At 50.6% G+C, this 13,743-nt stretch overlaps 2 protein-coding genes across 2 annotated transcripts in view; one reads left to right on the top strand and one right to left on the bottom strand.

Moving 5' to 3' along the window:
* Nucleotides 1-13,743, top strand: part of TRAPPC2L (trafficking protein particle complex subunit 2L) — a 423,767-nt gene that overhangs the window by 104,651 nt on the left and 305,373 nt on the right. The gene's annotated exons all lie outside the window — the stretch shown is intronic.
* Nucleotides 1-13,743, bottom strand: part of PIEZO1 (piezo type mechanosensitive ion channel component 1 (Er blood group)) — a 174,163-nt gene that overhangs the window by 3,807 nt on the left and 156,613 nt on the right. Inside the window, exons 35-45 of the mRNA XM_069085562.1 lie at nucleotides 12,716-12,828; nucleotides 12,175-12,387; nucleotides 11,264-11,522; nucleotides 10,928-11,116; nucleotides 10,368-10,689; nucleotides 9,324-9,426; nucleotides 8,885-9,032; nucleotides 6,353-6,567; nucleotides 5,735-5,893; nucleotides 5,184-5,331; nucleotides 1,746-1,934 (exon numbers count right to left, since the gene is read on the bottom strand). Of these exons, the coding sequence (XP_068941663.1) occupies nucleotides 1,746-1,934; nucleotides 5,184-5,331; nucleotides 5,735-5,893; nucleotides 6,353-6,567; nucleotides 8,885-9,032; nucleotides 9,324-9,426; nucleotides 10,368-10,689; nucleotides 10,928-11,116; nucleotides 11,264-11,522; nucleotides 12,175-12,387; nucleotides 12,716-12,828 (2,058 nt within the window). The remainder of the gene's footprint in view (nucleotides 1-1,745; nucleotides 1,935-5,183; nucleotides 5,332-5,734; nucleotides 5,894-6,352; nucleotides 6,568-8,884; nucleotides 9,033-9,323; nucleotides 9,427-10,367; nucleotides 10,690-10,927; nucleotides 11,117-11,263; nucleotides 11,523-12,174; nucleotides 12,388-12,715; nucleotides 12,829-13,743) is intronic.

Here is a 13,743-nt window from a genome sequence, read left to right as displayed (position 1 = left end):
CTTATTATCGGGGAAACACGGTATCATCCTTGTAAGCCCTTTTCCCTTCACTCACTGTTATTTCCCCCTCTCTTTCTCTGCTTTGCTCCAATCTTATTGACACACGGCTTCAACTACCACCTGTGTTCATTCAATTCAGGTGATTCTTAGACTGAAGCTCCAAACCCCCAACTCTAGCTGTCTACAGGGCATCTGTGCCTGGACACCTCCCCAGCCCTTCCATTTCAGCGTGTCTAAAACAGCTTCTCTTTCCCCCCAAACCTGGTTCTTCCTCTGACCCCGCTATCTCAGCAGGCAGCCCCATACTTCACCCAGTTTCCCCTTGGGTCATCTTGGTCTCTGCCCTTTCCTTCATCTGCCATAACAAAGCAGTGGCCAGCTCCCATTCGTTACAGCTCTGTGGCATCTCTCCCTTGTCCCCCTCCTCTAACTCACCCTGGCACCAGCCTATTACTGGTCCTTCTTACCACCCATCTGCACTACTGCACACCCCTCACCCATCAAAGCCCTCAAAGAATTTGCTTCTAAAGAACACCTGGCAGTGTTCTAGTGGATAGTGTCCTAGAGGTCTTAGTATGGTTTTAAGTTAGAGCTTAGACTTTGGGGACCCTGTAGAGGGCATCTCCACTGGTTCCTTTTTCCCTGCTAAGCTCAGAGATCTTTGCCTGGCCACTCAAAGGCCTTTACCATCTGGTTCCAGTCTGCCTTTTATCTTCTGTTATTTTTATCTTCAGAGCAGCATTTAGGCAGAATAGTGGATAGAACTCAACTTTAGGAAGCCCTAAATTTGAATCCAGTCTCACATACTTTACCAGCTGTGTAACCCTAGGCAAGACACTTGACCGCTCTGTGCCCCAGTTTCCTCATGTATAAAACAGAGGTGGTTGGACTGATGGATTCTAAGGTCCCTTACTGCTCTAAATCTGATCCCATGGTCCTGCCAGACAGATCTGTTCTCAAGCACAGCCTATACTTTCCTGCTTCAGCTCACACTGTGCCCTATCCTGGGATGTCCTTTCCTCTCTTGCCCTGCTGAATTCCTGCCCAATTTGAATGCCACCAATTCAAGGTGCCTTCCCTAATTCCTGCTGGTGGTAAAGACCTGAAACTCAGATTTCACTTTTTTTCAGACAGTTCTCCAAGGCACGACTAGCATATAATAACTGTTCGTGTCTTATCTCTTTACTAGACTGGGAACTCTGAGGGCAAGGACTGTATCTAATGGTCTTTATACTGGGGGAACCAGCACGCAGCACAGCGCTCTTCAGAGAGTAGGTGATTAATACATTTCTGTTGTATGCATGCACGCACGCATGAATGAGTAAAAGTACTCACTTGAATCCTGTGGACACTGTACTCCTGATTGGACAAATGGGGTCACCGAGTTCCAGAGAGGAAGTTGCCTAAAGTCACACAGTCACACAGGTGGAAAGTCCAACCTCTGTTTTACAGATGAGGGAACTGGGGCTCAGCTGTGAAGATGGTGGCAAAGGTTTCTTGACCCCCAGTATATACTCTTTACTATACTGCCCTGCCCCAGACCATCAATTCTGAGGGCAACTTTTGTCCACCCCTACTCTGTCTTTCCTTATCTTCCCATTGGTGGGTCACCAGAGGCATGGCTAACCCTGGGAAGGCTGGCCGGACTGGATAACTGGGTGTGTTAAATTGTGTTCTCAGGCAGATGAGGAGTCTGGTTCCCTCTGACATAGGAGGCTCCTGGGGGAGATCTCCAGGCTTCTTACCTCATAGCCACCGAGCTTGAGGGTGACCGTGACATCAATGGGGTGGTTGACCACACCAACCACAGAGCGCACCAGTGACATGAAAAGCAATGGGAACCAGATGATGGCGATGAGGAAGAGGATGATGAGGCCTCCCATGCCATACTTGACAATCTTCTTTTTCTTCTGCCCTTTGGGCTGTGGGTATTTCTAGAGTCAGGTGGAGAAATGGGGCAGGTGAGTATTCTGGACATACTGCACAGGACAGAGGCCAAGGCTCAGAGGCTGTAATTAAAGTGAGAGCTGAGGACATGGGGGCAGAAATGGCATCCCTTTGTGATTTGGTGGTATCATCGACCTGCTGAAAAAAGCCCTCAAATGACTTGCCACTCTCCACCAAATAGTCCAGACTCCTTATCTTGGCACTCAAGGCCTACTTTGATCATCTTCGGCAGCCTTAGTCATGTTATTCATGGAACCACAGTGCCTGGCATACAGTAGGCACTATATAAATGCTTATTCCTTTTCTTCCCCTCTACTGGGCTCTCTGGAATACTTGGTTGGCAGGTAACAAACTTGCTTCCAGCCTAAATCTTTTCCTTTCCCACTCCTATCTTATGGCTCCCTCCTGATGACCAAGCTTCCTTGGCCATCCTTTCTAGGACCATACTTTTCACTCATTACCTCTTTGTCCCCAGTGACACGTCCAAGCTTCCCTTTCCGTCACCATCACTCAATAACTTCTCTTTTGATTTTCACTCAATCCATATCTACCACTCAATCAGAAATCCAGTAGCCATCATTAAATGACTTCTAGGACACACGCTCTTTTTTCCTCAGTGAGTTTAGTGCCTGGCTCACAGTCTTTCTCTTCTTATCAACTGCTCTCCTATTAGGAGACTTTTACTGATGCTCCCTCAAACACCCTTACCTCTCAGTTCCTCAATTTGCCCATTTCCAGTGGCTTATTCTTCCATCCTGCTTCAGCTACAGATAAAGATGGTCATACCCTTGACCTTCCACATCCACTTCCACGCTTATGAACTCTGATATCCCCTTATCTGATCACAAGGTGTGGTTATTCCCCTTCTCCCTCTGCATTACAGCAACAAACCCCGAGCTTCATCCTCCCCATGACCTCCAATCCTGGGCCCCTTAGTTTTTCCCCAGGCCATTATTCTTGCCCTGGCTATACTTCTTCATTGTCTTCCTTGGGCCTCTTGGTGAACTGGTTTAATCCTACGCTGAATCCCTTGTCCCCTTATCCAGTTACCAGTCTTGCCCTGCCAAGCCTCAGCCTGGGATTACTCCCACCAGCCACTGTCTTCCCTCCTACTCACTTGCTGCTGGAGAAAACCCTGAAACCCTGCTGATGGAAAGTTACATAATCACAGCAGCAGCAAGGCAATCCTTTCACACCTCCCTAACTGACTCACTGTCCTGCTCACCCCAGCAGCTTGCATCATATATCTGAGAAAACAGTCCTCCCTCCCATCCACCAGGTATGAGATGACCTGCCATGAATTCATCCATTCTCCCATGATGAGGTGGGCTGTCTCCTTGCCAAGGCCAACCCCTCTGTGTACAAGTGATCTCATTCCACGGCATCTTCTCTGACAGATCACCCCCTCTAGCTTCTCCACTCCCTTATTTTCAATCTCTCCTTGTCTACTGGCTGCTTCCCTAGTGCCTACCATTATGCCCATGTCTCCCCGTTCCGCAAATCCCCCCCCAACCTGATCCACCCATTTCTATTGGCTGCTGTCCCATCTCTCTCCTCCTTTTGGGGGCTAAACTCCTTGAGAAGGCTGTCCACACTGCCTACCTACACTTACCTTTCTCTCACTCTCTTAACACTTTACAATCTCATTTACAGCTTTATCAGTTAGTGACGATCTCTTAATTGCTAAATCTAACCACCTTTTCTCCACTCTCATCCTCCCTGACCACTCCAGCCTTTGACACTAGAAATCCCCCTCTTATCCTTCCCTGACACTGCTGTCTCTCCTGGCCACTCCTCATTCACCATCGCTGCATCTTCACCCAGGTCACGTCCACTAGCTGTGGCTGTCCCACAGTGCTCAGGCCTGGGGCCTCTCCTCTTCTCCCTCTCTACTGCGTTCCTTGCTGACCTCATCAGTTTCCATGGATTCATTTATCACCTCTACGCTGATGACTCTCAAATGTGCCTCCCTAACTTCTCTGCTGACCTTGGGTCTCACATCTTCAGCTGCCTATTGGACATCTTGAAGTTGATGTGCCATAGACATCTTAAATACAACACATCCAAAACTGGACTCATCTTTCCCTCTTCTAAATTTCCTTATTACTGCCCTATGTTGAGGACACAACATTCTCCCAGTCACGTAGGCTGGCAGTGTGGATGATGTCCTCTCACCTCCCAGAGCCAAGCTGATGCAAGGCCTATTGATCTTACCTTTGTAACTTCTCTCTTTTATGCCCCCTTCTCTCCTCTGACATTGTCCCCACTCTGGTGCAGATCCTCATGCTCTCGTGTCAACTATTGAAATAGCTACTGGCGGGTCTGCCTGCCTCAAGTCTCTCCCCCACACCAATCCATCCTTCACTCTGCTATCACAGTGACCTTCCTAAAGCTCAGGTCTGACCTTGCCTCCTCACCTGACCCCACCAACAGTCAGCAGACTTTGGTGACTGAGTCACCAAATCAAACAAAGTCTTCTATTGGTCCTTCATAACTTAGCTCCTTCCTACCTTTTCGGTTTTCTTACACCTTACACCTCAATCCTCCCCTTCATCACCACCACATACTTTGTGATCCAGAGACCCTGGGCCCCTTGCATCCCTGCCACAAGACCCTCCAGCTCTACGCTCTTGCCATTTTCACCAGGTCTTCCCCATGCCTGGAGTGCCCGCTCTCCTCTCTCTCTCCTGGATTCCTTCAAGTCCCAATGAAAATTCCACCTCTTCTAAGAAGCTGTTTTCAATCCTTGTGAATTCTAGTGTGTGCTCTCTGTTGGTTGTTTCCAATGTATCCTGTTTATAGCTTGTTTGTACATAGTAATTTTCATGTTGTCTCACCCATTAATGTAACTCCTTGAGAGTAGGGACTGTCTTTTTTACCTTTTTTTGTATCCCCAAAGCTTAGTACAGTGCCTGGCATATAGTAGGTGCTTAATACATGTTTACTGACTACTTTTGTCATTCATTTGTCTCCAATTATCTATCCATCCATCCATCCCTCCATTTGTCCATCCATCAGCCAGTCAGCCATCCAGTTGTCTGTTCATCCATCCATCCATCTATCCATCCATCCACCTAACCATCCATCCATCTATCCATTCATTCACCTGTCTGTCCACCCATCTATCCATTCGTCCATCCATCACCCACCCATCCATTTGTCCATCTGGCATTCTGCCTCCTTCCCTCCCTCCCCATCTCTGCTATCCCCGCCCAGGCTCCAGGGCCCAACGCTACCTTCTCTGTCTCTCTGCTGCACTTGATGATGAAGATGTTGGCATAGATATCCTCCACACACATCCAGTTGGACAGGGATAACGTAGTGTCCGTCCACACCCAGTCCATCACAGCCCGCAGCTCTACCAAGAATGGCACCAGCCGGAATCTGCTCCCAGACAGAAGGACTCGTGTTAACCTCTGGCTCTGCCCACTCCCCATGACCTCTGTTGATTAGCAGGGAGAGGAGGGACATCCTGGATGACCTCAGGATCTCCACCCTCTGACTGGGATCACTTCCTTTCTCTGGGCCTGTTTCCTCATCTGTAAAATGGGGAGGGCTTAGCCTCGATGATTTCTGAGGGCCCTTCCAGGTTCAGTTTCCCATGGTGTTCTATGACTGGACTGCCAGGGGGAAACCTCAAAGCTAGGTCCCAGTGATGAGAGATTGTACCTTCTAATTCTGTGATTGGAACTTGGGGTTAGGACCTGGCTGGCTCCTTGGGTGAGGCTGACTTTGGAGTACCCAGGAGTAATGCTCTGGGGCCTGGGGGGACAGACCTGGAGCTTACCCTTGGAACAGGAAGAGGTTGAGATGATTGTATTTCTTGGTGAGGAAGTTTCCCAGGATGCGGGTGGGGTACCCACAACGTATCTGGTAGGCTGATAGGGCAAAGTAGATGCACTTTACAAAGTACCACAGCTGGGCCACAGCATTCTGGCTGAACATCCTGCGGGGAGAAGAAGGTGGTACCCCAGAGTCAGGTCCGTGAGCTCCATGATGCTTGGCCTTGCTACACAGGTATTGGGACCTGCTCCCCATCCCTCCAGGTAACAGGGACTGACTTTAGCCAGAAATCTTCCAGTTAGACAGAGCTAGAGCTTTGGGATCTCAAGGAGCTGCTAATTCCTTAGTGAGCTTCCTGTGCCCGTGGCCATGCTGGCACTGGCCCCATTGGCTGGGAGCTGAGTGAGCCCCTCTATAGAAAGCCCTTCATCACTTTCCACCAAAGGCATGGATCCCTGGTGCATGTGCATGTAGGCATGCCTTGGGAGAAGATTATACAGCCCTCTGGCTCCCCCCCAGCACACACACACATGGCTTCCGTAAAGCCTGCCCAGTGGTCAGGTATCCTTGCCCAGCTCTCCCAAGTAGGGGATGCCAGGCCCGCCTTCCATCTGGTGCCCACCTCTCAGTGACGGCGGGCAGGATGAAGAACATCCAGAGGTGGATCCCAAACACAAGGATGACCTGGAAGATGAGCTTCCCCAGCACGGTCTTACGCAGGTACAGCGCCCGGTCAATGACCATCGTGGCAAACTGAATGAGCAGCATGACGAGGAAGGCCTCGGGCACCTGGTCATCCGACAGCGAGGAGGTGATGTCCGTGGCAGCCGAGTGTTTCTGGGAGGGCGAGGAGCACATTAGGATCGAGGCCTTAGGGACTCCTGAGTCCATGCCTCTCCTTTTAACAGATGGGGAAACTGAGTCAGGGGAGGACAGCAACCTATTCAGGATCCTACAGACAACTAGCAATGGAGCGGGTCCCTTGATTCCCAGCCCAGTGTTCTTTTGGCTCCAGAAAATGGACAGGACCCCCATGAGACTCGAGGGATCCCTGTCTTATGTAGCTCTATTTCCATCCCAGTCAACCAAAAGCATTTAGTGAACCCCCGTTGTGTCCCCAGTCCTAGACACTGTGGGAAAGAATCACAGAAGTATAGAATTTCAGAGTGGGAAGGAAGGAAAGGATTGGAATCAGAAGAGACCTGGGTTCAAATTCCACTTTTGACCACAGGCAAGTCACAATTTTCCCTGAACCTCTGTTTCCCCATCTGTAAAATAGAAATGATAATATTTGTTGTACAGAGGCAGCTGATAGCATAGTGGTTAGAGTGCTGGACTTAGAGATCCAAATTCAAATCCTGCTGTGTGACCCTGGGCTAGTCACTTAACCTCTGTGCCTCGTTTTCCCCATCTGTAAAATAGAGATCACACCTCTTTGCCATCATTGTCATGAGGATGGAGTGATTTAATTACTATATAAATGTTAATGATTATCTTTAGCTATTCTTTACATGTTGGAAATAGAATGAAACATTGAGGGCAGGTACTATTTTTCATCCTTGTCTTTGGAGCCTCAGATTTTAGCTCTATGCCTCACGTGTGGTAGTAGCAACTTCAAAGCAACGTCCACGGATCATTCTCTCTGCTAACCCTCAATAACAACCATGCAATACAATCATAATATTAAATCAATATGTATTAGTATATACTGTATACTAATATAACATTAGTATATATTATTATAATACATCATATATTGTTCAATATATAGATATTTTAACATATAATATATGTATTCTATATTATTATGCTGTCCATTTTGTAGGGCTCCCGAGAGATACTCGGCTATCAGAGAAAGGATTCGAACCCAGGTCCTTCTGACTCCAAGTCTGATACAGAAATGAAGTATTTGCCCCAGGTCACACCTAGTCTCTGAACGTAGGGAACAGTCTGATTGTGGAAATAATATTTTAATACTTTAAACAATTAGAGAAGAAAATAGACAGACAGTGGATGGGGAAGTGCTCACAGTGCTTTACATACAGTGTAAGAAATACCTGAGTAAGGGAAGGAGGGAGGCAGGACTAGAGGAAGGGAAGAAGGTTCTAGATTCCGGGGTCTGGACATTAAGGGCTGGAGGGGGCTAGAAGAGGGAGAGATGAGTGTGGGCTGAGGTGGTCCGGGAAGCCCTCTGCCCCCGGGCTCTGTGTGCCACCAGGACCTGGTGCCAACTCCTTCCCAAGCTCAGCATTTGTCCAAGAAGCAGCAGCCAGCTAGAAGTGTCCTCAGGATCAGCCAATCTCCATTTCTCTCACTCTCCTCTGACACTCTCTCCTGCAGTAGGGCCGTCTGGATTGGTGGTGACCCACCATATGCAGGGGCCCCAGATGCAGCCATCTACCAGGAAACCAGGGCTTCCACAGAGCAGGCATCCTGCCATCTGCCTTCTTCTCCCTCCACCCACACCTCTTGTTCTCACTCTTGACTAACCAATGAATATACTACAGTTGCTAGTAGACAGGAAAAGACAGGAGAGTTGGCTCCATTCACCACCCTAGTGACTGCCTTGTCTGGTCTCCACTCCCCCCATACAAGTTGTCTCCCTCTGTTAGAATGTAAGCTGCTTGAGGACAGGCATTGTCTCACATCATACCCTCAGTGCTTAGCACAGAGTAATGCTTAACCAATACATGTCCATTCATTGGGTATTGATCTTGATGTCCTAGGAGGGTTTGAATCCCAGCTCTGACATGGATTAGCTGTGTGGTGAGGGAATATAACCTCTCTGAGCCTCAGTTTCCTAATGTGTAAATGTGTAATCCTTCTCACCACCTTCTTTTTCATGGTGGTTATGCAGGTATTGCTTTATAATCTGGAAGGCATGAGCTGTTATGGTTATTATAGTAGGTAGTTCTGGCCAGGAAATAGGGATCAGCAAGATGGCAGATCTGGGTGGGAGGGAGTGTCCCTGGGATGTCTGGAGGCAGCAGAAGCCTCATATGGACAGGGCCGGTGTCTCCCACTCTTCTCCTGCACCAGTGAGCACAAGCCCAGCATGTGGGAGAGACCAAAACCTTGAATTAATGCTGGATGAGATTCTCTAGCCCATCGTCGAATGGACTAAGAGGAGTGGGAAGAAGAGGGCACCTCTTACCCCAAAGGCCCAAAAGCCGAAGACGATGATGATGAAGTCAACAACGTCTGCCAGGAACATGAGAGCGTAGACGTCGGTAGCTGCTCGGTACTGGGTGTGGAGGATGTCCCAGAAGAAACGGCGTATGGGCTGGTATATGTTCTGCACCCTATGGGGACAGGTGCCACCTCAGGACCTGGTAGCCAAGCCTCCCAGGCACCCCTTTCCCCATCACTACAAGGCCTCAGGCCAGGGAACATGCCTAGTCTAACCTCTGAGGTATGATTTCCAATCTCCATGCCTTTGGATAGTCTGGGGGAAGGGAGGGTTCTTGAGTCACCATCAACACCAATCTCTTTGTCCCCTCCACGCCACCCTCTCAACGCCCTGAAATGATGGCATTTGGTAGCTTCAGCCCAGTTCTGGGCAGGGCCCAGGGTGCAAAACTGGGGGTACGTACAGAGTCTTGGAGAAGTTCTTGATCTTGAGTCCTGTGGCCTTCATCTTCTCCTGGGGACGGCTCTTCCTCTTCTCTTTTCTTTCCTTTGGCTCTTCCTCTTCCTCTGCAAGGCAGGAGGAAAGGCTTGTCAGACAGGGACAGGCCTAGGGTGTGGGGAGGTGGGTCATTTGCTGGTCTGGGCCTTCTTTTGGCCAGGGGGCCAGGCCTTTTATTGCTCACCTCTAAAGGCATTACCACCCCAGACTACCCTGGCTCCTCTGGGTCCCCGGGGAGCTAAGGAGGGGAGGGCACCCTCTGTGGGTCCTATTTTTCTGCCTGAGGAGCGGGGCTCAGCATGAGTAAGAAACCAGTGATGAAGGGAGAGGTGGCATCCAGAGTTGGCCGGAGGGCTTTCCCAGGTCTGTAGGAGGTCTTGCTTCTGCTGCTGACTTATTGTTTATACTCTTAAGCAAGGCATTCATCCTCCCTAGGCCTCAGGTTCTGTATCTATAAAATGGGGATAATAATCCCTGCCCTGTTTACCCCAGAGATTCATAGGACCATAGACTTAGAAATCATCCATCCCAGGGTTCTTAGAACCACAGATTTCAGGAACATCTGTGAACTTGAATGGGAAATAATGTATATCTTTATTTACAGTAAACTGTTTTCCTTTGCAATGTCCTGTATTTCATTGTATGCATTTAAAGATATTCTGAGAAGGAATCTCTAGGTTTCACCAGGTTGCCAAAGGGGTCCCACTCATTCTATTTACTTGTTAGTTTATTTTTTAAGCAATCAAGGTTAAGTGACTTGCCCAAGGTCACGCAGCTAGTAAGTGTCAGAGGTCAGATTTGAATTTAGCACCTCCTGACTCCAGGGCTGGTGCTCTATCCACTGGCCACCCAGCAGCCCCAGATCACTCATTTTAAAAGCAGAAGACACAGAGGCCTCAGGATAGCCAGGGAGGGAGTCACAGAGTTGGCATTCAAGGCCAGGAGGTTTTAATGCAGTAAGAAACAGGTGCTTGGGGAGGCAAGGGTAGGGTACAGATGTCAAGGGTACCGATGGCCTCTGGCCCCGGAGGATCTTTACTCTTCTTCTTCCTTCTGAACCGAAGGCTGAGTCGCCTCGTGTCCTTGACTCCTTTAGCCTGAGCTGGGGCCCCAACCTGGGCCCCATCCTGGTTTCCATCCTCGACCCGGATTTCATCTTCAGCCTGGACTTTGTCCTGAGCTTCTGGCTGGTCCTGTTCCCCTGTTCCCACCTCATCCCAAGTCACCAGTGCTGGCCCAGCTGCCTCTTCCAATGCTGGCTTCTGCTGGTCCTCGGTTTGGTCCGGCTCCTTGGTAAATGTGTCCCCTTCATGGTCCCACAGACCATAGCACTGAGGAGGGAGTGTGGACAGTCACAGTGAGCTCTTGGCATCTCCTTGGACAATGGGTAGGGGAACTCCCAGAGCCTGTGCCAGGGGCTCTAGAGCCAACCCTGACCTCTACACCTTATGGTCTGGGCCTGGCCCCATAATTGACCAGATGGGCCAAGGCCTGTCCAACCTCTGACCTCAAGACTCTCCTCGAAGGAGGGTCTTTCGTGCCCATCCCGCCCCTGGCGCCAGGGCTCACCAGCAGCAGGGACCGGTGGAAGAAGAGGGCCAGGAGCTGGACCAGGTCATACTTGATGTAGCCGTCAGTCTTCTCCAGGCCCAGAATTCTCGGTGCGAAGTAGGGCTTGTTCTCATAGCGCCGCAGCACAGAGGCGCTGTTCCAGGGGAAGAAGCCAAACTGGAACAGGTACTTGATCACCACCATCACCTGCCAGGAGAGGAGAGGGAGCTCCAGGCACCACCGTCACTGCCCCTACCCTGCTGCGAGCTGCCGCATCTGCCCCAGCAGAGACGTGGGCCGACCAACCCCTCTGGGCTTCTCTGACACTCGGGTCCCCCCAGCTCTGACACCCACCTCGGTGAAGATGATGGCCGTCATCCAGAAGCGCTTGCTGGGCCGGGGAATGGACAGCATGGCCCAGAGGAAGACCAGCACGGGCAGCACCAGGGAGGCAGTGGAGGCCGTGACCATGTTGTTGAGGATGATGATGAAGTAACAGACCAGCTCGGAGTGGGCCGCCACAAAGAGGTAGAGGGCCTGCAGCAGCCTCAGGGTCCGGCCCTGGCTCTCGTAGAAGTGCTCGGAGGCCTCCAGCTCCTCAAACCTGAATCGCCTGCGGGAGGACCAGTCAGGGAAGGTTCTGACTGGGCCCCCAGTCCCTCAGCCCTGCCCGGGGGAGAGGGCAGGTGAGGCCGGACCCCAGGAGCCACCCCCATCCCTGACTCAGGCCTCCTCGACCCTCCGGCCTGGAGCCCTTCCTCCCAGGGACTCTCTTAGCTTAGATTATGGATTCCCATGATCCAGTATGGCATGAAGGGACTGGCAATGGCTCTAGAATCAGAGGACCTGAGTTCAAATCCCACTTAATCTCCCTGGGCCTCAGTTTCGCCTTTATAAAATGACAGGGTTGGACCAGATGCTTCTAACTCTTGTATGGTCCACAAGAGACAGGCCAGTCCTTGAGAGAGGGGCCAGTGAGTGAAAGGCTTCGACTTGGCCTGCTTCTCCCCGGAAGGTGGATCTGTAGAGAGGCAAATTCCACCTAGACAGAAGAAAAATGCTTCTCCCCCATGATGGCTGCCCCAAAGTGGGCTGGGTGCTCTCAGGGGAAAGCGAGGCCTTCAGGCAGAGGTGGGGTGACCAGGGGTCAGCTACACAGTAGAGAGGACTCCATTTAGGAGGTTTGGGGGGGACCGAGGACCCCTGAGATGCCTCCAGGTTCTGCATGCTTGGGATTGTGGAAGGAGGGTGGGGGGGGGTGGTACCTGTTGAGCAGCAGCTCACTTGCTGTCCTTTTCCAGATACTGGGGTGGTCCAGGAGCTCCTGGGAGCCCTGGTTTGAGTCTCCTTCTTCAGGAGCGTCCAGGCTCCCAAGGAGCTCCTCACTGTTGCTCTGAGTGTTGTAGCCTGTGGTCAGAGGGCTTGTGGCCCCTGTGTATTCAGTAGCACTGCTGAGGATCTCCTCTGCCCCATGCCCACTGTGAGGCAGAGGAGACAGACACTGTCGGGGGGGGGTCTTCTAGGCCTTTATCCTACCATGTGTATAACCCCGAGGGACTTTGGGAAAGGGTCATGAGGTCAGGGAGAATGTTGGACTTGCCCCAGTGCCTGGTCAGGGGCAGGTGTTAGGGTGGGAATTGGGGAATATGGTCACTGTCTGATGGGGACCAATGTGGTGATGATAGCAGCTTCAAGCAATCAGAAGGACAAGAAGTGGTGTGTGTGCATGGAGAGGCCGGAATCATCCTCTCCACCCAGGTAACTCAGTCCCCTCCTTCCCACCCAAGATCCCCCCTATGCACCTGCCTTGAAGCCAGGCTGCTCTGGAAGTCTCTGCTGAAGGGGCTCTGTGGTCCAAGCTCTTCTTCCTCCTCCTTCAGGTACAACCCATCCAGCACACCCCGTTGGATGTCACCGCCCTGTGGGGAAAGGCTCTGGGGGGGTCAGGCTGGGCAGCAGTGACCCCCTAGGGCCAGACCTGTGGCTCTTTGCCCTCTCTCCTATCTCAGCCTACCCCCTCTGCTCCATTGAAAAAACTCAGGGCTGGCCTGTGCTTTCATTCATTCATTCAACAAACATTTATTTAGCATCTACTAAGAGCTAGGTACTGGGGATACAAGGAAGTAAAACAACACAGTCCCTGCCCTCAGGGAGCTCCTAGGATGGAGCACGCTCCCAAATGGGAATGAGGAGCAAGGTAGGATCAATGCTGAGATCCAGGCAAATTGCTCCAGTAATAATTTGGAAAGGAGAAATCACTTTCAGCTGAGGGGATCATGATTTGGGCCTTGAAGCAAAAGCAAGATTTTAGTTGAGTGAAATAAAAAAGAAGTGCATCCCAGGCATGGATGGTGGCCTGTCCAAATGCTCAGAGGTGGGAGATGGCATGTGCAGCTTGCTAGGATAGAGAAATAAAGTGAAATAAGCCTGAGGGTGTGGGTATGTGTGTATTAGATAAATGATATATCGATGTATCTATATATCTAGTATATGACCTGAGTTCAAATCCTACTTAATCTCCCTGGGCCCCAGTTTTCTCCTTTATAAAATGACAGGGTTGGACCAGATGGTGTCTGAGGTCCCTTCTAACTCTTGTATGATCCAGGAGAGACAGACATTTGATGGGGGCAAGGAAGGAAGAGAGGGTGTTGGTCTTTTCTTCCCAATAGCTTATAAATTCCTTCAGAGAATGAATCTGCTATTCTCTTCACTGCCCAATGCAGGCTCAGAATAATGCTGGCTACAGTGGGAAGCTCGGTAGAGGCCACCACCGATGTGGGCTCTGTAGAGGACACCTTACTGATGGGGGCTCAGTAGAGACCACCACCGATGGG

This window comes from Petaurus breviceps, unplaced genomic scaffold (assembly GCF_028583685.1).
Source record: "Petaurus breviceps papuanus isolate PSGF00001 unplaced genomic scaffold, PetGlider_PUasm1.0 176, whole genome shotgun sequence".
NCBI lineage: Eukaryota > Metazoa > Chordata > Mammalia > Diprotodontia > Petauridae > Petaurus > Petaurus breviceps.
This window is presented reverse-complemented; position numbering and strand designations above follow the sequence as displayed.